Below are 25,004 nucleotides of genomic sequence, written 5' to 3'. Positions count from 1 at the left end.
GACTCTGTCACAAGTTTACGGTAAGATTTCATATATACGGCGCTCACAGAAACTACTAATTTACCTAACGTTTGCACCAAAAAAAATTGGTTTAAGATTAGAACTGTGTGGTAGTTATTTTATTCAAAATTCATCCGTAACTCAATATCGGTGTTTTTTATGAAATCTTGAGTGTATTGTTACGAATTAGTTTGAAATCTAGATTCCCCCAACCATTAGTTTTTAAAATATATCCCATAATGCATTGCGGTCCGTTACGAAACATGAATGCAGGTAGCGCAAGGTACCTTGGGAAGGATTTGCGTTAGTCTTAAATAAAGCTGTATGAAATTAACAAAGATTCATTTTAGAATTTACCAAATTTAAAACATTTATAGTATGACATAACCTTAACTATGTAATACAGTTAAATAGCAATATGATTGACTAAAGTCAACGACTTAACGTCTGACGTTAATAAAATAGTATTTATAATCTGTTTAGTTTCTAACCCTTATAAAGGCAAGACTTAGCTTTTTATCTGGTGGAACATTGTGTTAATTTGTTTTTTTTAAATTACCAACAGCCAATAAACGCTATTATCCATACAACTGATATTTTAGCTAAAACAGTTGACATCAGAATATGTTGTTTGCAAGATGTGATTGAGTGGCTTATATTATGAAAAGAATATATCATGTAGATACGTGTAAAGATGATGTTTTCAGACCAGGAAATGTCAGTGTAAAGCGGACGTTTGAGGTTTTTCATATTCTATCACATACAGTATGTATCAGAAAGGGTTCAAAACTTATAACTTCAGTCTGAATCGTGACCTTGACCTCCTCCAATACCGTCCGGAAAATTTCAAAATATGTCAACAACTCATGACGCTTATTAATTACATAATGGCGCTTGATCGCCTGACAACAGCAACAAGACGACATGAAACGTCTACTATGTACTTGTTAAATTTCTTTTTCTTTAATAAAATCAAAAAAATAACTAATGTATAAATAGATAAATAAATCATTCATGGAGCAGCATTGCTTCGAATCATTTGTGTCTGTAGTGTCACTCGAAAAAAATACGGAATTAGATATAAAATGAAGAAAGCAACATGAATCAGTGAATACTGACGTTGTTGTTTAAGTCAGCAAACTTAATACTTTATTCCATCATGTCTGGTTGCTAGGGTATTGGTCATTCACGCCTGGTTGCTAGGGTATATGTCCATCACGCCTGGTTGCTAGGGTATTGGTCAATCACGGCTGGTTGCCAAGGGTATTTTGTGATCTACTAAGTCATTATTTCTGTTTATGGCTGATGTCCTAGCTTATCATTTTTGCACACGTGATGTGATGTCATTTACATATGTAGTCTGTCATAAGTAGCAGGAACATGGCTGGTGACTGACCAAAACATTTTTGGGATAATACAAGATAAGGTTTTATTTTGCCAATAGACGTCTAGTTAGAAAGACAAAACGACACTTTCGGCATACAGACTAAAGAGTAATTTCAATTTAAAAAAAAATCAATAAAATTTAGTGAGTTAAGACCCCTATGTAAAATAAAAGTACAAGGGGAATATGACCAACTGCTCCGGAAGAATTAGCGTCTCCTGCCTCTTTGAAGACACCAGATCTAGGTTGAATTCACGATTTACAGTCCCGTCAGGACCAAGGTGAGGATGACAACGTGACTATCACTTATCATATTAACAAACGTCTACCACATCAAGCCTTTTACTATTTCATGCTCTTTGGTACAAAAAGTAATATTTCAGTATACAATTGGATCGGGATGGGGTAAAGGAACTATGAAAACTGTGCTGAAAGTGATTTGGTCAACTGGCTGTTCTTGCTCCTTAATCATTAATACGTAATCGTTCATATTTACTTTTGCATGCTTTTGCCCGTGTACAAGCTTTTAAATATTGTATGGCTAAGAGTGTAGTCTGTGTGTATCTTTTTTGTGCATGTGCGTTCTGTTGTAATCATTGTCATCATCATTGTCGTCTTCATTTCACAATCATTTTCATTCACATTCAACACCAGAAACAAATAGAGGTAATCTATTTTCACAGCTAGTGTTTCAACAGAGGTGACCTATTTTCACAGCTAGTGTCTCAATAGAGGTGATCAATTTTCACAGATAGTGTTTCAATAGAGGTGATCTATTTTCACAGCTAGTATCTCAATAGAGGTGCTCAATTTTCATAGATAGTGTTTCAACAGAGGTGATCTATTTTCATAGCTAGTGTCTTAATAGAGGTGATCTATTTTCACAGCTAGTGTTTAAACAAAGGTGATCTATTTTCACAGCTAGCGTTTCAATATAGGTGATCTATTTTCACAGCTAGTGTCACAATAGAGGTGATCTATTTTCATAGATATTGTTTCAATTGAGGTGATCTATTTTCACAGCTAGTGACTCAATATAGTTGGTCTGCCTACTTAGGTAGTGTCTCTGTGAGGTGGTCTGTTGACACAGATAGTTTCAATGGGGGTGGTTTATAAACACAGGTAGTGTCTCACTGACGGCAATATCTTTTAATAGGCTAGCCGTCTTAAGAGGGGACGTTTGGAGTACAGTGTGACTGTCAATGAATTGAAAGACATACATCAACAGATCATACATTCTTTGCATAAATAATAATTTACTATGATATTAATATCAATATTTATTAATTGAAAATTATGGAAAAATTTTAGGCAGCTCAATAGAAAAATATGTCCACTAATTGAAATATTGATGACTCTTTTCATTTTTTTTTTATTTCAGAATACCTGTTCAAACCTACAATTACATCTAATCACCCCACCAGGATTGTGGTCGAGGGGGATGCATTGTTGTTAAATTGTAGTACAACAGGGGGTGTACCAGTTCCCGCCCTCACCTGGAAACGCGGCACATCTAACGTGATCATTGACGCAACATCTACGTCAACGGTTGGCGGATCAGGCACGCTTGTATTCAATGACTATTCCTCTATTGTAGCATTCAGTGACAATAGCTCGGTTTATGTATGCGAGGCAAAAAATCCACATCTCACAGTGATATCGACGTTTATTCTCCTAGATGTTTATGGTAAGATATCAACTGCTATAAATCTCCATTTGACATATAAACAAAATATTGTCACTTGGCAGTATGGTTTTACATTGCAAAGATAATAATATGTTATAATGGATAGCATTGGGTGATATGGTTGCCATTTTTCATAATGAGGGGAAATGGATATGATTGGGCGAAATGGTTTCTATTTTAATTATAATATGTTATAATGGATATTATTGGGCGGAATGGTTTTTGATGATAATAAGTAATTATCAATACACTTTGGCAATATATTTTCCATTTGAAAAACAAAGAATGTGTACATCGGAATCGTCTCTAGAGTTTAGCTATACCACGCTAGTTTCTACGGTAACCAAATTACATCAGAATCGTCTCTAGAGTTTAGCTATACCACGCTAGTTTCTACGGTAACCAAATTACATCGGAATCGTCTCTAGAGTTTAGCTATACCACGCTAGTTTCTACGGTAACCAAATTACGTCGGAATAGTCTCTAGAGTTTAGCTATACCACGCTAGGTTCTACCGTAACCGAATGGCATCATAATTGTCTCTAGAGTTGAGCGATGTTTCGCCAGTTTCTACGGTAACTAAATTATATCAAAGTTGTGTATAAAATCGATAGACATATCGTTAGTCTCTACGGTAACCAGCTATACACACTGTCCCATCCAACTCATAGTCAGTTTATATGCTCATCGGCATTTTTGTCCATTTCTACATTCTTTTTTCATCTTTATGTTATTTTTTTTTCATTTTCATGTTCTTTGTTTCATTTGTTTGCTTTAAATGTAGAGTGTGTAAAATGGTGAAGGGATTTAATCAATGTCGGTTTTTCATCGAAAATAAACGGAAACGGCTACTAATCAACTAAAGAATTAACGGGATTTATTTCAGGTTATAACAAACATGTTGTTATTGGTTTTGGTGTGTGCATAATCATGAACTAAAGGTTTACATATTTTCATAAATAGGAATAAAGTCCATATTTGTAAAGGTTTTATTTTACATATGAAACAAAACGGAAAATAACATAATATTTGCTTTTACAAGCAGACATGTTGCTATGAAATATTTTAGAAACTCTTCGACAATTAACATTGATTTTGTATTTGAAGATGTCATTATAACAATTCACAGACTCAGAGAAATCTTAATATTAAGACAACCGACATACTAACATTACATGCATATTTTGTCTGATGATGGAAAATGTGTTTTAACAAAAATGGGATATCATTATATATCAAGTCGTATTATTTCATTAGATAGTGAAATTCACAACAAATTGACATTATTTAACTGATTTAGGTCACTTAGCATTCAGGGAATCAATTAACAAATGCTTATTTATTGGTCTGTTAAATTAAGGATCCAAAATATTTTTCCTTAAATATTCATGTAAAGTATTTCCTGTGAACAGCAGTTCCTATCCTTTCAGAATATCAGGAATGATATTTTAAAAAGTGATAAAAAATTGCCTTTTCTATTAAAATCTTTATTTTTCTTTTCAAACAGACGTAATGTTCCTAGCCTATTTTGATATGTGTAACGTTTATTTTGGCACTCAGTGACCCCTGTACCGACAGTCATGCACTCACCAGTCCTTTGGGACGAGTTGAACGCTATCGCCAGTTTTTACGAAGACCAAACGTACATAGTAAATGGTTCAATACCAAGGTATAACCCAAAATCAGCTGTATGTTACTGGCTAATCAATAACTTGATCCAGACTCCGAAACATACCGCTGAAAGTGTTACTGATGAAATGGTTTTCGCCTATACATCAGCTATTGAAGTTCTGATGTCAAAAGATTTGGACGGTAAAAAAGTCACTTTCATGGTCCAGCATCCGGAGACGACTTCCAGCAATGTTTCGTTTACTATCAAGATTTTGTGTGAGTATTTTATATTGTTTGAGTGAGATATATCTCTCAATCGATATTTGTGTATGCCATGTCTTGACCCATATGATTTAACCTGATATGTATCATTTAGGATCATGAAGTTAACTTTTAAATGATTTTCTCGTTTGAAACATTAAAAACTTGCTGATATCGTTAAAAAGTATAACAGATAAAATGCTATCGGTAAAATCTCATGTGTGTTACAAAATGCTTCAATGGTTAAATAAAATAAATTACTGTTGCATTGTTAAGTGCACAAAGGACAAAGACTCTTTGAAAAGGATGTGAGGATAAAAAACATGTTTTGGTTCTTGTAGCAGTCAAAAAGTTATATTACCAATTATTACTTTCGTTGTCAGGCCTCAAGTAAAACCATGGACACGCGTTCATATCCTTGTATTGAGTATTTTCCTTTTCCTTTTTACAAATTACGTTTATTCCAGATAAACCCAGAGTATCCTTTTCCCAAACATCTGGTCAAGTACTACAGAATGAAAACTTTCCCGTAACATGTAACGTCTCGTCAAGTCTGGACTACAATGTCACCTGGAAGATCAAAGGAAACAATACCAGGCTTGCAAGCTCTGCCAAGTACCTGATCACTGGAGCTAGAGGACAGACGCTGACTATAATCAATGCAAATTTCACAGACAGTGTGACCTATGTTTGTACGGCCATGAACAGTGCAGGGGAGGCAGTCGAAGCGGCAGAGTTTTACCTCATCGTGTACAGTAAGTCTAAAATGTGTTTACCTAACTCGCACGTGAAAGGACACGGTAAGACTACACGATGGCGTAGCCTCTGCCTTCTATCCCTGTCAATCTGTTGTTGGTCTGGGGTCATCGCTTTCACTCTCACAAACTAAAAGGTAGTAAAATCATTTTAGGTGACTGATTTATTTCTAGAATGGTTTGGTTTGTTTTTGTTTAACGTCCTATCAACAGCCAGGGTCATTTAAGGTCGTGCCAGGTTTTGGAGGTGGAGGAAAGCCGGAGTACCCGGAGAAAAACCACCGGCCTTCGGTCAGTACCTGGCAACTGCCCCACGTAGGTTTCGAACTCGCAACCAAGTGGTGGAGGGCTAGTGATAAAGTGTCGGTACACCTTAACCACTCGGCCACCGCGGCCCCTGAATGACAATTGACACAGCTTGTGAAAAGAATTGACTTCGACCTGGCTCTTTTTAAGGTCACTGGATATTTTTTGTATAACTGTAAGGCCAACAATTAAGACATGTTGCTGTTAGGTTCATTGGATGATGCCTGACACGATTTACAAATGAAAACATTTTCAAGCAATCCCCGTTTAGGATCACAGGTTCCACATAAACCACCATCTGGTTAACCGAAAGGTATAGAACCAAAATATTTAAATGAGAGCTTAGATGGATGAATACCAACAAAATTGGCCTATATTCATAATCAGATGATTCCATTGCTTTTTTTCAAAACACAGACACAGGATCTTTTGAGACAACTTATCCTCTCATTTTTAGCTCACATTGACACTTATTAACCTAATTAATTCAGTTCCTTCATTCATTTCCATTTTAAATGCTCAGTCTTAACTATTTCCAACAATCGAGAGAAAAAATAAACCGTATATAGCTACCTTGATACCTTGATAATTAGTATACATGTATTGTTTAACAGTCTAGGGCGTAATTGTTTAAATACGATTTCATAACTATTTTTTTCATTTTATTTTACTATTTCATATAATGCGCCATGTGTTCATTTTCGAAAAATATAAGTAAAAAAAATATCAATTAAGTTGCTATAAGGTCAAGACCACTATTCAAAATGGGGTTGATTTAAGTTGTTGATGTCTTTGCCTTATTTCTATTTTATTCCAGGGGAAGTTGGACAGCCAGTCATGACCGGCTTTGATCGGTTTGTAGTACATGGCACTGCTGTCTCCATATACTGTAATTCCTCTGGGGGTGCTCCTCCGGCGACATTATCGTGGGAAAAGAATGGGGCTCCCCTGACAGCACCGACGCCAACATATGGAAACGATAATACCAACCCTGTGTCTAGCGTTCTAACTTTCGTGGTTGATTTCGTGACGGACCAGAATGCAGTTTTTACATGCACAGCAAGCAATTCCTTTAGCAGTCGCAATGACCAAAAGAGCTTCCAGGACGTACACAGTATGTAATATATACAATGTATATTTGTGATTTATTATATAACTGATGTTGCAAACTTTGCGATTGGTTGATCAGAAGATAAATATTGTAATGTATATTACTTATATCTAATAGTTATTATTCACTGCTTAAACTATGTGTTTTTATTGTTTGCAGTATTTTCAAACAGTATGACCCTCTCTGGAACAGAACCAACAACAATGACTGCTGGGACACTCTATACGTTCCATAGTCACACGTCTTGGATGTACCCGATACCCCAAGTCCTCTGGTTTATAAATAACATCCGACAATACAATGGTATTTAACATATGTTTGAGTTTATTTAAGTTGTTAAAACATATATTCTCGGCTAATCCGAGCTAATGATAATGTTCAAAATGGTGAAATGTCTTAATGCTTGATAGGGGAAAATTAAGATAGAAGATGCAAATATGAGAAAACAAATTTACATAGAATTTACATATTCCTCACATCAACATGAAAGAACAGTCTTACGATATTCGAGTTACCCAGAACTTGGTCAATAATATATGTGAAATATGTATCCTCATAGTTCTTGACTTGAATTTAGCATCTTGTATATTTTCTAGGCATCGTGATTGAAAATGATTCTGAAAAAGGAACGTACAGAACCAATTCCAGCTTCAGCTTCACACCCTCTCGGAACGATAACGGCCATCAAGCCGTCTGTGTGTTTGATCACACTCTCCAGACCGGACGCAGCATAAATGCTTCACGTACACTTAATGTGCAATGTATGTGTATTACCGTATATGGATGTATATAATGAATTTTGGAATGCCAATATCATCACATTTGTATGTAAAATAATCCTTTGTTTACATGCATATGATACTTTCCTAGGAAGACTCAACAAATATTGCATTTATTGTCAATAATAATGCCATCTGGGTGACAGATAAATGGTGATGATACTCTTAAACTATTGAGTAGTTTAATATTTTTCCATGAGGGAACTTTTTTAAATATTCGGTTTCTATTTTATGAAGTCGTAAAAGTTTGTCTTTTACGGAATACATATGCATATCTAATATATTTAGTTAACATTTCAATAAAGTTTTCAATCTAAAAAATAAATGTACAATGTAGTTATGTACACGTTAAATGCGATGATGAATGTGAACAATTGGGTACTAGGTTTGTTTGGGGGAAAATAAATATTCACAATAATATTTCTATACGCGATAAAGGAGTCTTTCTAAATGTATTCAGTAGTTTATGTTTTAAAGATTGTGTCAGCGATCTAGTTTATGTACTCAGACATTTTTCCATGCAGAAGTGGAATAGAAAAATATCGACAAAACTATTAGAAGTGTAATAATCAAATAACTATTTCTGAAAGGGAAAAGCAAATATTTAGAAAATAACAAATGTTTGATAAAATGAAAAATACTAATGCATCAATTCTATGTGAATGTGCATTTTAAAAGATCTAATTATATATTGATTTATAAATAAAAAATAATCTCAAATATAAATTGAAAAAGAAGCCATGAAGATTATAATACAAAAATGAAAAATACCGAGTTATAGTTTAGGTAGATTAGAAACAAACAAATGTTCCTCATATTATGTTTTTATTAATGTGTTTTATTTGGTGATACTAATGTTATGCAAACAGCTTTTGAGACTAACATTTTGTATGCGATTCCTATATTTATAGTAATACTTTCAAGATGAAAGATGAAAGGATTAACCTAATATGCAAAGGGGAAATATATTACTGATAGAATATGTTTGGATACAGCCCAGCACAATCCAGCTTAACGTTATACGAAAAAATGCCAGTGAACATAATAACAATAATTTGTTTCTAATTTCCAGACTTTCTTACAGTATTTTTTTTTTACATGAACACAATCTAAACAAATATCATTAGTGCTGTCTTAATTTCCAAGAATACCCATGCTTGAAAATATGCCCACCTTTACGCATAGCAGTTCAAAGAAAATATTTACAAATCACATCATTAGTGATTCTGTATTGAAAATCCAATAAATGTCTGGTTCTGTAAAATGTACAACCTACTAGTAGTTCACTATGATATGTGCTGAACCCTGATTTTATTGTAGCACATAATATAAAATGTATATAACAGGATAACATAATAATACTGACTTGAATAAATATATATAAAATAAAATAGAAATGATAGTTTTCACTCACTGAAAAAGTCACTATTATACTGCTATTATTTACGTCTATGTCCATTAACAGTCTGTAACTATACATCACACTTTTATATCAATTTCTTAGAACTACACACATTATCATTACATACCGCGTTATCCTGTTATCATCCTGAATGCCAGCGTATCATTTAAACTCAATTTCAGAGAAGAGGTTAATGTTAGGACCATTTACGTTTCATTTGGTGGCAGTCAACTGGATTGCAAAATCAAGGATATATATTTATATTTGCGGGCAAGGGCTTACATTTGGATAGATTTGATATGTTTTCTGATGTTGGCTCTTTCTCAATTGAATTTGGTTTTGGCAAAGCTTTGCTTTAAGGTCCCTTAGTTTAATTTTTGCATTGCAATTCAATTTCGTTTCAGCTCCAGAGTAAATATGAAAAAATATATAAATCCTTTCCATGTTTGAAGAGGTTTTACGGGTATGTGAATCCCGTACTAGTGTTCAGTTTTAATAAATGATGTCTGCACACGGACAAATGTGTCGCATTGACTAATGCATTATGCCATATATTCAAACATCTAAATGCAGTTTTCCTCTTAAGATTATAGAATGTCATTCATGACCCTTTAAGATAATAGAATGTTATTTATGACCTCTTAAGATGATAGTATGTCATTCATGATCTCTTAGGATTATAGAATGTCAACTATGACCTCTTAGGATGACAGAATGTCATTCATGACCTCTTAGGATTATAGAATGTCATTCATGACCCTTTAGGATAATAGAATGTCATTTATGACCTCTTAAGATGATAGAATGTCATTCATGATCTCTTAGGATTATAGAATGTCAACCATGACCTCTTAGGATTATAGAATGTCATTCATGAAAATAAAATTCCCCCTCCGCGTGATATACATGGTTTATTGTCATTAATCAGTTAAGAACCAACAATTTAACTAGATGTTGCTATATAAAGTATTTTGATAGATAAACGCTTCACAGTAACGACGATAGGCTTTGTACTACAACTTTGAAACAGACTATACATTCCTCTAATTTTCCACTATCACGGTACCTTATCGTTAACGTCCTTATTCAAACCTTGAAACAGACTTTAATTATCTCTGCATGTTTTCTCTATCTTTTGTACGAATACTTTATATATTTTCTTTGAAATAGATAAAAAAAAAACCAGAACCCTTTTATAATAACACTTTTGAAGTATTGGATTGATTAAAGTGAATATTGCTTTGATTCCAGTTCCAACAGAGATGCCTAGTATCAATAACTTCAGGTCAAGTGTTACGGAAAACGTACCACAGTCAATACTTTGCACCGTCGTTGGTGGCAATCCAAGACCTATAGTGAGATGGTTAAAAAACAACACCATAATCTCGGGTACGACGACCACAGCAACCACTGACGATGACGGAAACTACGTCACATCGAATAAATATGACTTCATACCTACTCAAGCGGACAGCTACGCAGCATATACGTGCCATTCCCAACACGTCGTGCAAAACTATTCACAGACCGCCAACATGGGGCATGTAAAGGGTAGGCCAGGAATTTTATCTGGATCTGTGTGATTTAGACAGGGAAATATATCTTACAGATTAATGTGATTAAAAATATCATATACTTTGTAGAAGGCATGCATCTTAATCGATTTAACATAATATCAAGAACAGCTTTCATAAGTTAAACATTATTTCAATGGAACTTTTTAATTTGTGTTAAAATCTTCATTTTGTGCTTCTTTATGTAAAGTACAATGCAACATCCTCATCTTTTTTATTTATTTAATAACGACATTTTTATGCTTCCAAATATATGTTTGGTCAGTTTTGAAAAGATTTTTAAATTCATTGGTGGTATTTTATTTCAAACGTTTGAATTGTACAGTAAATTTTGATGAAGTGCAACCTAACATATGTTTAATATGAGCAGTGCTGAGAATTTAGAATAATTTCTGTAGTAACTAACTATATTGCTTTAGGGTCCACAACAAGCTATATACATAACTAACAAAATTCAAGTTCGTTTGAAATTTAAGAAAACAAAAACAAGCTTCTGTTTTATCTTTTGGGCACTTGTGGAGTGATTGAAAATTTAATTTTTACTGAAAAGAGTTTCAAATTCACCAATATGTGTTTACACAGAGTAGCAGAATGCGTAACATGTCTATAACCAGTTATTGCTGTCTTGCTTTCTAACATTGTTTAAACCATCTTATATCATAATATTATTATGTTCTATCTTGTATTATAGTCTCTGTTTATTTTCATACCTCCTTATTTTCTGTTTTAACCTAATATGTCTTATTATACTGTATGTATATATATTACTCCCATACTACCCATTCCTTTACTGCTTGTGTAGATTCTGATATAGAATTATCTGATTAGTTTAATCATATGTTAACCAATGACTATTTTTTAATATCTAAACTTTCTAAAAATAATCTCACGTTAAAGGCATCAATATATTTTAATTTTGTTAATGAATTTGTAACATAATGTATTATATGATTAATTTTACTGGCAGCACTATTCAATTCATTTTTCATTATAGTATATAAAATTGAATATTATTAGGATATCATTTCAGCATATTTTTAATCATTCTATTCTAGCTTTGCCTTCAAACATCATACTGCGCTTACCTTCGGAACCATTGACCGATAGTCATCCGAAAATATCGTGAGTTTTTTGTTTTTGTTTTTATTTGATTGTTTTTAAATGTTATTTAAGAATGCATAAAGCACTCACCTTTAACCGAATTGACCAGGATTTGTTTTCTTTGACCCTACTACCGTCAATTAAAGATTTACAAGCAAGGATTCTTAATTATGATTTTATACCACTGTATATCACCGGGCACATATCCTGCTTCCCCTGGACATTATTTCGTCACTTTCATTTCTTCTCATTTACTCATTATTGGGTATAGGTATAGAACTGCGGTATTGTAATTATAAGATACAAGTCCAGTTCCTATTTGATTGTAGTGTTATTATGATAATGTAGTTTTAATATAATGTTATTCCCTTCAAATAAAATCTACACAATAACAACAAGAGTTAATTGTAAAGCCTTTTCTAACTCCAGCGTGATTTTTAAATAACAAACCGTAAAAAAATATTGAAATTCATTAAAGTCAAAAGTGCAGCTGACACATTGTTTCCAGTGGCCTTTTTGAAATATAGATGGACTTTTCTACAGAAGGGCATAAAAAGAGGGTGGTAATATAGGGGGGAAATGCAATTTAAAAGAAAAAAGAAATAATATTAACAAGATATATATTTAATTTTTAAGACGTTGGGAAAGTTTACAGGATAGTGTATTGAAAGGGTTAGCGTCATCGGATTTAACGAGGAAAAATATGTAAATGTAAATTTAAGTCAAATTAATATAATTATATACTCAATATTAGAACTGAGGCAATGACGATAGAATAGCAATATCTTATGTCATGGCAATGAAATACTTACCAATGAGATAAGATGTCACCGCCAAAAAATATTATTATTATAGTTGTTACAAACTAACCGATGAGTAATTTATAATTTTATTTGTATCCGTCAAAAAATAATTTTTGTGGAATTTATTGATTTTGCTTTAATCGGGCCTTTCCCCTGACCTCTTTTTATATATATATTAAAAAGTTGAAATCCCGATCCCATACGCGTATATAGCATTGTTGGGCATCAAGAGATAAACACTCATGTTGTTAGATACGCCCTGAGGTGGTTCTCTACTCCTGGGATTCACCGGGTGTTTCTGGGTTATATCTTTGAAATAGTTGGGATCCCGACCCCACCACCATACATAGCATTGCTGGGTATCAATAGAGGTAAACACAATCGTGATGTGAAATAGGCCTAGGGGTCTTTTTTCACTCCAAGGGACTTAGCTCATTTTGTAAAAAGTAGTCTATCGTGTCTGTTCACACTATAACGGACCTTTTTGGGGTATTATGTTTGACGCAGCTGATATCCCCACCCCAGAACCATATATATCATTGGTTGGCATCAATAGATAAAACTATTAACAAATTGAACATAAACGTTATATTGACGTTTGGTCTAATCCATCGAGTTGAGCGATAGAGGCCCTCTTGTCATTTAACAAAATATATTGATGAAACCATCACTTAGTTCAAATGAGCCTTGCTTTTAAGATTTCAATATATCTCAATTTATTTTTTGATTGAAACAGAAATTACAAAGGAACCTTCTCATTTTCAGAAACTCTCCTAATTTGTTGGTTGGGAAATCTTATGAGTTTAAAGCTGAAGTTGGACGAGCATGGCCTGGACCGACGATCGATTGGATGGTGGGGAACATCTTTCCCTCCAATCACACTTCTAACACAAGTGAAAACGCCGACGGAACAGTTCGTACTGTGTCAAGTATGTTCTATGTCCCAAAACTTACAGACAATGGCCAGGACCTGACATTGCAAGTGTTTCATCGTCAAACCTCTGATACACCTATCGTCCAAACAGCTCCGTTTGTAGTTCACGGTAGGTATACAGCGGATTCCACACACAATTATTTTTTATTGGGCTTGTACCAGTTGCACTGAATAGGTATGACGCCATATAATGGATTATAATATCAAGTGAGTGTCAGTAATGGCATTGCTCTTTGTTTTTGTATTGATTAAGGGTACATCGACAAAACAGGCTAAATAATAATAGAAAAACACGCTAAAAACTAAAACAAAAAAAACGCCACCATACTTGACAAAAAACAAAAAACAAACAAAAAACAAAACGGTTCAAATTTGTTCAATGTACACTTCAATCAAAACATCGATTATGATGCTTTTGAACCAAGTAACGGATATAAAGTTAATATTTGAATATTTATATATGTATTTTTATGGAATTTCTCAGGCAAAAGAAGAATTCTCTCGTTTTTATGCATCACTATTACATCATGATGGATCAAATATAATTTCATATAGCATTATGTCCCTCTTCATATATATATATATTGCATTTAGTGTAATTTCTTTTGTAACGTAAGATTTTAAATGCAATTTTAATATCTTGTCCTAGTAGCTTCCAATTTCACAGAAAAAAAGGTTTTGTAATGACTTGCATTTTATCAACTTAAATCTTTTGTCTTTTTCGGGTAACATCTCCCTTGCAATATATGTTTTTGTGTTTTGAAGATAGTTATATACCTTATGTAGATAACAGTATTTCCCTTTTACTTCTCCATATAAATTTGAATTGAAGCTAATTATCTCTTTTCGTTTGAATTATTTCCCTTATAATTCAATTATTTTCATTAAAAGTTTGTGTTAAATCTCACGAATTGGTAATGTGCCGTCTTATTTGGGTGACATTATCGTCTTTGAAAAAATATATCATAATGAAGCTTCCATACATTATTTAAATTATTCTGTATAGTATAAGAACTAGTTCGAGGACATATTGTGTGAGAGTTATTCCCTAAAAATATCCCTTAGCAACACCTGTATGACGCAAGCCTCCATACTTTTTTCAGTATCTGTTTGTATTGTATATGAGTATATGAACTAGTTCTAGGACATATTGTGTGAGAGATATATATATCCCTCAGCAACATCTGTATGACGCAATTTTTAACGTTTAATTCAATCTTAGCTCTGCTGATTTCTACTCTCAATTCTCATTTATTTGTGATAATATCGATCTCTTTTTCCATAGTCTTTTCACCACTGAAATATATGATATCTTTCCTGTGGTTAGTTCGGTCAAGCGAAAAATCAGCCTTTATTAGATGGTTTGAGGTCGAGTGCTGTATGTGTTTATAACAAAGAATAGTCCTCTGTATACTCCTCAGGCCGACCAATTGTCTCAATCAAACCCGATTCGACCGATATTATAGAAAACAAAGATTTTCTGGGACGGTGTAATGTTTCATCATCGTTGAATTCATACTCTACTAAGTGGTATAAGGGAAATACCGAAATATCCTCCAGTGCCAAGTTCACATTAACTGGGGATTTCCTGACTATTACAAGTGTCCAGTTTTCTGACGAGGGAGATTACAGCTGTACTGCTACTAATGCTGCGGGTACTTCACTACGGAGCAATGCTGTAGCCATCAGCGTTATATGTAAGTATACTGCAGACGAATATGATATATACAACATTCAAAGTCCATTTTTTGTAGAGATTTGTTTTCGCGTTCGTGAATACTGATATATACGTTTTGCCACTGCGATCAATGCTGTAAACGTGGATAATATGTGGTTAGTTTGTTCGAGTGTTTTTTACTTTAAAAACGATTTACATTATTAAGATAAGCGTATTTAAGGTAAGAGACATAGTCCATAGTTTCTTGTTCTTCTTTTTAGTTACATGTAGTTTACATAAAATGTATCGGGTATACGTGTATCTATAAAACATACATTAAGTACATGGATGGAATGGAGTGAGACACCTTGACCTGGGGACAGACCCAGAGGAAGAGGCCCACAAGGTCTGTATCTCTTTCTTTATATCTCAGACTGTGTGTCTGCCTCGATGTGCAGAGCATAACTCTTATGTTCAGTTACTACATAAGACAGGGACACATTGATTTATATTATATATGATATCAACTTTACACCCATGCCAAGAATACCGTGATTTAAAAGTAACAGTCAAAACCAGCTTTATAACTCATGTGAAATAAGCTAAATATAAAAGATAAATATATCCACGCGTCAGTCTGATCATATTATATACCAACCTCTTTAGGACATTTTTAGTGAATTCTATTACAAATCAATAGACACGTAATATAATGTACTACACTTAACATTCCGCTAATAATGTATAATATAAAAGACATCTTATATCCACGCGTCATTGTGACTATTTTTTTTTTCATTTCCTCAAACAATAATGGACTAGAAATATGATGTGCTACACTTCACATTCCGCTAATCATAATTCAACTTATTACACTTTTAACATTGTTTTTTTTATGACAGGTATTTTGAGTAAGCTAATTCGTCATTGTGCTAATCTGTTTAAATACGTAATAATTGCGCTGTTAAATTCTCTTCTTATGATTCATAACATAAATAATCGTTCTAAAATTTAAAACTTTTTCAGCGGAGGGAGGAGCACCTGCAATCAGTGGAGCTGTGTCTACCCCAAACGAGAACGATATCTTAATCCTTCGTTGTACGTCAGTCGGCGGTGTACCAACACCGTCTGTCATCTGGATAAAGAATGGTGTTAATATGAATATTGGTGACACATCTGTCACAGAGAATGGGGTGACGACAACAACAAGTGTGTGGACATATCAAGTGGCCTATGCAGACCGTAATGCCAATTTCACCTGCCTCGTCTCCAACAGTGTTGGAAACATAACCAGAACAAGAATCTTCACTGCCGTATATAGTATGTATCGGAAGTAGACTTCAACCAAACAACTCAAAATCAACAAATTGTCTTATGTCCTTTTCTTCATCATTTTGTTCACACTATTTGGCACTCTCACAGACAATAATTTATCGTTTGAAATGTTTAAAGCTTGATTATTGATGATGCTGAATTGTATCTATATCACTTATTTATGTTGTATGGTAATCAGCTTTTGTATGTGTGCGTAGGTACGTGATACATTTGTGAACAAAAATAAACGTCATTGTGCAAACGAAGCATTAACTAACAAACAAACAAAATATGAGAAAATCTAAATATATATTGATACATTCGCGTATATTTCATAATAATTTGACTATGGTTACTCAGGTTTTTTTTTTGTGAAACAGACGTTCAACATTTTGTAAATACTAACGGTTTTGATTTGCTATGCTATTGTAAAATTTTGAAAGTCGTAGAATCAAACTGGTGTGAACTATACCATAACCACATCTGTATACAGTAACGATCACGTTATCATTACCGTTGATAAATGGGGGTAATTGTTGATTGGTGTCTCAGTGTTCCACAATACTCGTCATTTTTGTTTCCTTATTGTTGATTGGTGTCTCATTGTTCTACAATACTCGTCATTTTTTATTTCCTAACTTTCAGTTCCACCGACTACTGTTGCAAATCCGATAAGAGGTCCCACCACAACAGTGGCAGGAGAAGTAACTACGTTCTTCATCAACTTTGCGAGAGTCAGTCCTGCACCTATTGTTTCATGGTCGATAGGAGGATTGCAGTTACCCAGCAACGTGCCGCCAATTATCACAGTTCCCACTGCTGAAGGAGCTTTGAATGCCACGGCAAGCATCACTTTCACACAATTGGCGGGCTACAATGATAAAGCGCTTGTTGCTTCAGTTAACCATGCGCAGTCTCGAATAGTGTTCGACGTATCAGCTACTCTCACTGTGAAATGTAAGTATTATATTTTGATATTAGCATAATATCTAATGTTGATATTTCATGATATAGTTAATTTGCATGTTTGTTGACTGATGTGATTCAACTTGTCATGATTTCTAACGGTATATATATATATCTATGGAAATATTGAAATAGTTCAATCAATAATTTCAGATTTTTATTGCTATCAATATAATCTTTTGATAAAAATAGCGAAAAAATTTAAATAAAAGCTTGCTTGTATTTTTATGCTGATTCAATATCAGGAAAAATCCACCGTCTCCAATGATTGATTTACTATCTTTAATTTTCCAAATATGAAACATCATCAAGATAGGAAAACAGACTTCCTTAAACGTTTTGTTAGTCCGTCTGTAGAATCATTTTTCACTTCTTATACGAGTTTTAAAAAAAATGTCTTGTATTTTTTTCATGATAAAACACCCGTTATTTCTTACTGATCAATGATTAGAAACACAATTGTTTTTTTGATGATTATAATCGCGTCAGGTTTTTATTAATTATGAAATTTTAGAAGAACTCTTACATAATTGTGAGTACATGATATGTTTTTGCAGCCCAACCGTCACAGCCTGTTATTGACGGCTTTCCATTAACACGGATCGGCGTAGATGGCGACACTTATCAGCTTGAATGTACGACAATTGGAGGGTTCCCTGTTCCAACACTGGGGTGGTTTAGGAACGGACAACCAATCCTAACCTCGCCAAGCACAGATTTCAATGCGGATCCAATCGTCACTACCGCTACCTACAACATGGCAGTAGCATTGTCAGAAAAAAACGCTGTGTTCAGATGTACAGCATATAATGAAATCAACACGCTGAATACAGACGTTAGCCTGACGGACGTGTATGGTATGACTGTAACCTGTATATAACAATGTTAATTGTATGCTGCAAATATGATGTTTTTCTCATGATTCCTTTTTTTCTCATTTTAATCTAAAATCACTCAATATTAATTTTGTTTTCATTATTTAGATTGGGTCGTAAAATGTTGAGATAATAATGTAAAAGCATTCTTTATCTGACTTTCGAAAACGATTATCGTTCTTTAATGTTGCATTAACATAAAATACCATGGAAAATCCTGATGTTGGAACATTTTTTGTTTCTATCCCGGCCGACTAGGATAAGTTAAATAATTATGTTGGTTTCGAACTTAATAACTTTGGACCCACTGGTCTGACAAAGTATAAGCAAACTACTTTAAAATAAGCATTAATATCTCCAACCTGTACAGAACAGCTGTACGCTGCAATTTAATAATTTTTAGCAAAACTTTATCTAAACTATAGTTTGTGTGTTAAAGGTGCTAATAGTTCAGATGTTCAGCATATTCAAATTGTGTTTATTCTCCAAACGAGATAATGCGCCATATGTTCTTGCTACCCCTTTAACAGCGGTTTCGGACATTTCTAGTGGGATTCAAGAGGAACTCTTTCCCTGATAATAACATTGAATATATTCCTTTCTGAATTCTCATGTGACCTATTATTATCGCCTTTTGACCGGCGTTATCTGTCGTAAACAATTAACATTTTCGGCTTCGAGGCCAAGGGTCATTATATTTAACTAGCGGTATGCTTGGATGAAGGGTTTATAAAGTTTGTTCAAATAAATGACCTGGACCTACTTTTAAGATTACAGAGGTCAAGTGTAATAAAATCTTCAATCAACCACTTCTCAATAACCAAGAGGCCCAGGCTCATGTTTTGATCAAGTAACATGCTGGGATGACGGGCTTCCATGATTGTTCAAATTAATGACCATGACTTACATTCAAGGTCGCGTAGATGAAACGACTTCGAATCTTTGAACAACTTCATAATAACCAAGAAACATATAGTCATAACATTGGGACTGAAAAGTTTGGTTAGTTGAATGACCTTGACCAGCCTTCAAGGTTACACTGGTCAAATGTGTTTAATTCTTGATTAAAAGCAAACACAAACATCAAGAATGTTTTAGAACCCTGGTAACCGTTAAGTGCAATGGGCCAATTGTTCTCATCTATTCTGCACACCTACCTCAAATATCATACAAATACAGTGTTTAATATTTCTGAAATGTTTCTGTTAGAATAAAGTTTAAAAAATATTTAAACAAACTGTAAATTTCTAGTAAAATAATCTTAAGTGTATATGCATGCTTGAAATGCAAACTTTAAAAATGAGTTTCAGTATTAATCTAAATTATTATTTAACACTATGGACCTATAAAATAAAAAGGTGAACTTTATATAAAACAGTGTACGATGAGAGTACACTCTGGGTTCTTGTATCATAGCTCTATAACATAAACAATCCTTATGGGAATACACTTTTACTTACGAATGATTTCTTTTAGAAATTATTACTCCAATGTTTCAGCCAATCAAATGCGACAAAACAAACAGCGACATCACTCTTTCAGTTATAGGTTGATTAAATTAAATTTGCAACCCAATGAAAATGCCTATTACAATCCAGATTAATCAATGATAAATTGTATATATGTAAGATCTGGGTAGTAATGATTTGTTGTATATATGATGATAGATCTGTTATAATATAGAAATTGAGGGAGTTTTTAATCCGCTTAAATCCCCATGTTTAAATTAATATACACGTTCTACTTATAATTAGCTCACATATCATTTAAAATCTGTAGTTCAATAAATCACAAAGCTGTACCTTAAACTGATAGCTAGCTCTGTAATAGATAAGTTAACAATAGATAATATCAACATTCGTACTAGTGATAATAACAATAAAACAAGCTATGTAATCACTAACAATCTTATATTAACTAAAATATAATTCTCTACACTATACAACAGGAAGCATAAGATGAAGTATACATAGAAGATATATATATATAGAATAAATAATTAAATATTCATTTATGTAATTGTTGTCTAGAGTTTAGCGAAATTTCGCCAGTCTCTATGGTAAACAAATTACATCAGAATTGTGTATAATATCAAGAGATATATACGGTAACCAGCTATTACACAATGTCCCATCCAACTCATAGTCAGTTTATATGCTCATCGGCATTTTTATTCATTTCTACATTCTTTTTTCATCTTTATGTTCTTTGTTTCATTTGTTTGCTTTAAATGTAGAGTGTGTAAAATGGTGAAGGGATTTAATCAATGTCGGGTTTTCATCGAAAATAAACCGAAACGGCTACTAATCAACTAAAGAATTAAGGGGATTTATTTCAGGTTATAACAGACATAATGTCTATCGGTTTTGGTGTGTGCATAATCATGAACTAAAAGTTTACATATTTTATATCAATAGGAATGAAGACTGTATTTGTTAGGGTGTTATGTGACCTATGAAAACAAAATGGAAAATAAGTTTTAACAAGCAGACTTGTTGCTACAAAAATAATTTAGAAACACTTCGACAATTAACATTGATTTCGTATTTTAAGATGTCATTTTAACAATTCACAGGTTCAGAGAAATGTTGATGTTAAGATAACCGACATATTAACATAGCATGTATATGATGTTTAATGATGGAAAATGTGTTTTAAAAAAATTGGGATATCATAACAATATATCTAGTCGTATTATTTCATTAGATAGTGAAATTCACAACAAATTGACATTATTTAACTGTTTTAGGTCACTTAACATTCAGGATATCAATTAACAAATGCTTATTTATAGGTCTGTTAAATTAAGGATCCGAAATATTTTTCTTTGAATATTCATATAAAGTATTTCAAGTGAACAGCAATTCCTATCCTTTCAGAATATCAGGATGGTTATCAAACAAAATGATAAAAAAAATAGCTGTTCTATTAACATCTTAAACTTATTGTTTTCTTTTCAAACAGACGTAATGTCCTATTTTGATATGTGTTACCTTTATTTTTGCACTCAGTGACCCCTGCACCGACGGTCATGCACTCACCAGTCCTTTGGGATGAGTCGAACGCTATCGCCAGCTTTTACGAGGACCAAACGTACATAATAAATGGTTCTATACCAAGATATAACCCAAAATCAGCTGTCTTTTACTGGCTAATCAATAACATAATCCAGACTCCGAAACATACCGCTGAAAGCGTTACAGATGAAATGGTTTTCGCCTATACATCAGCTATTGAAGTTCTGATGTCAAAAGATTTGGATGGGGAAAAAGTAACTTTCATGGTCCAGCACCGGGAGACGACTTCCAGCAATGTTTCGTTTACTATCAAGATTTTGTGTGAGTATTTTACATGGTTTGAGTGACATATATTTCTCAATCGATAATTATGTATGTCATTTCTTGACACACATGATTTAACCTGGCATGTATCATTAAGGATCATGAAGCTAACTTTCAAATCATTTTCTCGTTTGAAACATTAAAAACTTGCTGATATCGTTAAAAAGTATAGCAGATAAAATGCTATCGGTAAAATCTCATGTGTGTTACAAAATGCTTCAATGGTTTAATAAAATAAATTACTGTTGCATTTTTAAGTGCACAAAGGATAAAGACTCTTTGAAAAGGATGTGAGGATAAAAAAACATGTTTTGGTTCTTGTAGCAGTCAAAAAGTTATATTACCAATTATTACTTTCGTTGTCAGGCCTCAAGTAAAACCATGGACACGCTTTCATATCCTTGTATTGAGTATTTTCCTTTTCCTTTTTACAAATTACGTTTATTCCAGATAAACCCAGAGTATCCTTTTCCCAAACATCTGGTCAAGTACTACAGAATGAAAACTTTCCCGTAACATGTAACGTCTCGTCAAGTCTGGACTACAATGTCACCTGGAAGATCAAAGGAAACAATACCAGGCTTGCAAACTCTGCCAAGTACCTGATCACTGGAGCTAGAGGACAGACGCTGACTATAATCAATGCAGATTTCACAGACAGTGTGAACTATGTTTGCGCGGCCATGAACAGTGCAGGGGAGGCAGTCGAAGCGGCAGAGTTTTACCTCATTGTGTACAGTAAGTCTAAAATGTGTTTACCTAACTCGCCCGTAAAGAAAAGGGTAAGGTGAGACTACACGATGGCGTAGCCTCTACCATCTATCCTTGTCAATCTGTTGTTGGTCTGGTGTCATCGTTTCCACTCTCACAAACTAAAAGGTCTAAGATCATTTTAGGTGACTGATATATTTCTAGAATGACAAGTGACAAAGCTTGTGAAAAAAATTGACTTCGACCTGGCTCTTTTTAAGGTCACTGGATTTTTTTTTTTTGTATAACTGTAAGGCCAACAATTAAGACATTTTGCTGTTAGGTTCATTGGATGATGCCTGACATGATTTACAAATGAAAACACTTTCAAGCAACCCCTGTTTAAGGTCACAGGTGCAAAATGAACCGCCATCTGGTTAACCGAAAGGTATAGAACCAAAATATTTAAATGAGAGGTTCGATGGATGAAGACCAACAAAATTGACCTATATTCATGATCAGAAGATTCCATTTTTTTTTCAAAACACAGACACAGGTTCTTTTGAGACAACTGTATCCTCTCATTTTTAGCTCACATTGACCCTTATTAACCTAATTAATTCAGTTCCTTCACTCATTTCCATTTTAAATGCTCTATCTTAACTATTTCCAATAATCGAGAGAAAAAAATTACAACGTATAGCTACCTTGATACCTTGATCATTAGTAAACATGTATTGTTTAACAGTCCAGGGCGTAATTGTTAAAATACGATTTCACAACTATTTTTTTTATTATTATTTTACTTTTCTAGTTCATATAATGCGCGAGGTGTTCATTTTCGAAAAAATATAAGTAAAAAAAACTAATAATTAAGTTGCTGTAAGGTCTAGATTACTATTTAAAATTGAGTTGATTTTAGTTGTTGATATCTTAACTTTATTTCTGTTTTATTCCAGGGGAAGTTGGACAGCCAGTCATGACCGGATTTGATCGGTTTGTAGTACATGGCACCGTTGTGTCAGTATACTGTAATTCCTCTGGGGGTGCTCCTCTGGCGACATTATCGTGGGAAAAGAATGGGGATCCCCTGGCAGCACCGACGCCAACATATGGAAACGACAATACCAACCCTGTGTCTAGCGTTCTAACTTTCGTGGTTGATTTCGTGACGGATCAGAATGCAGTTTTTAAATGCACAGCAAGCAATTCCTTTAGCAGTCGCAATGACCAAAAGAGCTTCCAAGACGTACACAGTATGTAATATATACAATGTATATTTGTGATTTATTATATAACTGATGTTGCAAACCTTGCGATTGGTTGATTAGCAGATAACTATGGCAAAGTATATTATATAGATCTAATCATTATTATTCACTGCTTAAACTATGTGTTTTTATTGTTTGCAGTATTTTCAAACAGTATGACCCTCTCTGGAACTGATCCAACAACAATGACTGCTGGGACACTCTATACGTTCCATAGTCACACGTCTGGGATGTACCCGATACCCCAAGTCCTCTGGTTTATAAAAAACATCCGACAATACAATGGTATTTAATATATGTTTGAGTTTATTTAAGTTGTTAAAACATATACTCTCGGCTAATCAAATCTAATGAGAATGTTCAAAATGGTGAAATGTCTTAAAGCTTGATAGGGGAAAATTAAGATAGAAGAGACAAATATGAGAAAACAAATTTACATATTCCTCACATCTACATGAAAGAACAGTCTTACATATTCGAGTTACCCAGAACTTGGTCAATAATATATGTGAAATATTTATCCTCATAGTTCTTGACTTGAATTTAGCATCTTGTTTATTTTCTAGGTATCGTGATTGAAAATGCTTCTGAAAAAGGAACGTACAGAACCAATTCCAGCTTCAGCTTCACACCCTCTCGGAACGATAACGGTCATCAAGCCGTCTGTGTGTTTGATCACACTCTCCAGACCGGACGCAGCATAAATGCTTCACGTACACTTAATGTGCAATGTATGTGTATTACCGTATATGGATGTATATAATGAATTTTGGCATGCCAATATCATCACATTTGTATGTAAAATAATCCTTTGTTTACATGCATATAATACTTTCTTAGGAAGACTCAACAAATATTGCATTTATTGTCAATAATAATGCCGTCTGGGTGACAGATAAATGGTCATGATACTCTTAAACTATTGAGTAGTTTAATTTTCCATGAAGGAACTTTTTTAAATATTTGGTTTCTATTTTATGAAGTCGTAAAAGTTTTTCTCTCATATCTCGCCATGTTGGATAGAGTTTGCCCATGTAAGATAGCTATGTAAGATAAATCTATCTTACATAGCATTTCACGCGCGCGGATTAATCTGCGTTCAAGGGGGACAACTCTCACAACGTCGTCTGCTTGTGTTCACATCCGACAGTCCTTATCGTCGGTGTCGGTTTTGAAACGTTG

General features: G+C 33.8%; 1 protein-coding gene across 1 annotated transcript; it reads left to right on the top strand.

Annotated features, from left to right (window-relative positions):
- Window positions 1-263: 263 nt before the first annotated feature.
- LOC117340486 (hemicentin-1-like) lies at window positions 264-23,815 on the top strand. Its single transcript, XM_033902246.1, has 17 exons — window positions 264-273; window positions 2,766-3,071; window positions 4,851-4,958; window positions 5,411-5,698; window positions 6,822-7,118; window positions 7,275-7,418; window positions 7,712-7,876; window positions 10,548-10,847; window positions 11,926-11,992; window positions 13,540-13,817; window positions 15,130-15,405; window positions 16,392-16,685; window positions 17,325-17,636; window positions 18,203-18,442; window positions 21,532-21,858; window positions 22,312-22,599; window positions 23,511-23,815. Exons 1-17 carry the CDS (start codon window positions 264-266, stop codon window positions 23,813-23,815), a joined length of 4,005 nt encoding a protein of 1,334 aa, XP_033758137.1.
- Window positions 23,816-25,004: the final 1,189 nt, after the last annotated feature.

The sequence above is a fragment of the Pecten maximus genome, chromosome 13, assembly GCF_902652985.1.
Source record: "Pecten maximus chromosome 13, xPecMax1.1, whole genome shotgun sequence".
NCBI lineage: Eukaryota > Metazoa > Mollusca > Bivalvia > Pectinida > Pectinidae > Pecten > Pecten maximus.
Note: the sequence above shows the minus strand (reverse complement) of the source record. Positions and strands in the feature narration are given on the sequence as shown.

Excerpts from the sequence above, each read along its gene's own strand:
- LOC117340486 (XM_033902246.1), top strand. Across the intron at positions 18,443-21,531 it reads AAAAAACGCTGTGTTCAGAT|TGACCCCTGCACCGACGGTC; the intron begins GTACAGCATATA and ends TTTTGCACTCAG. Across the intron at positions 22,600-23,510 it reads GTTTTACCTCATTGTGTACA|GGGAAGTTGGACAGCCAGTC; the intron begins GTAAGTCTAAAA and ends GTTTTATTCCAG.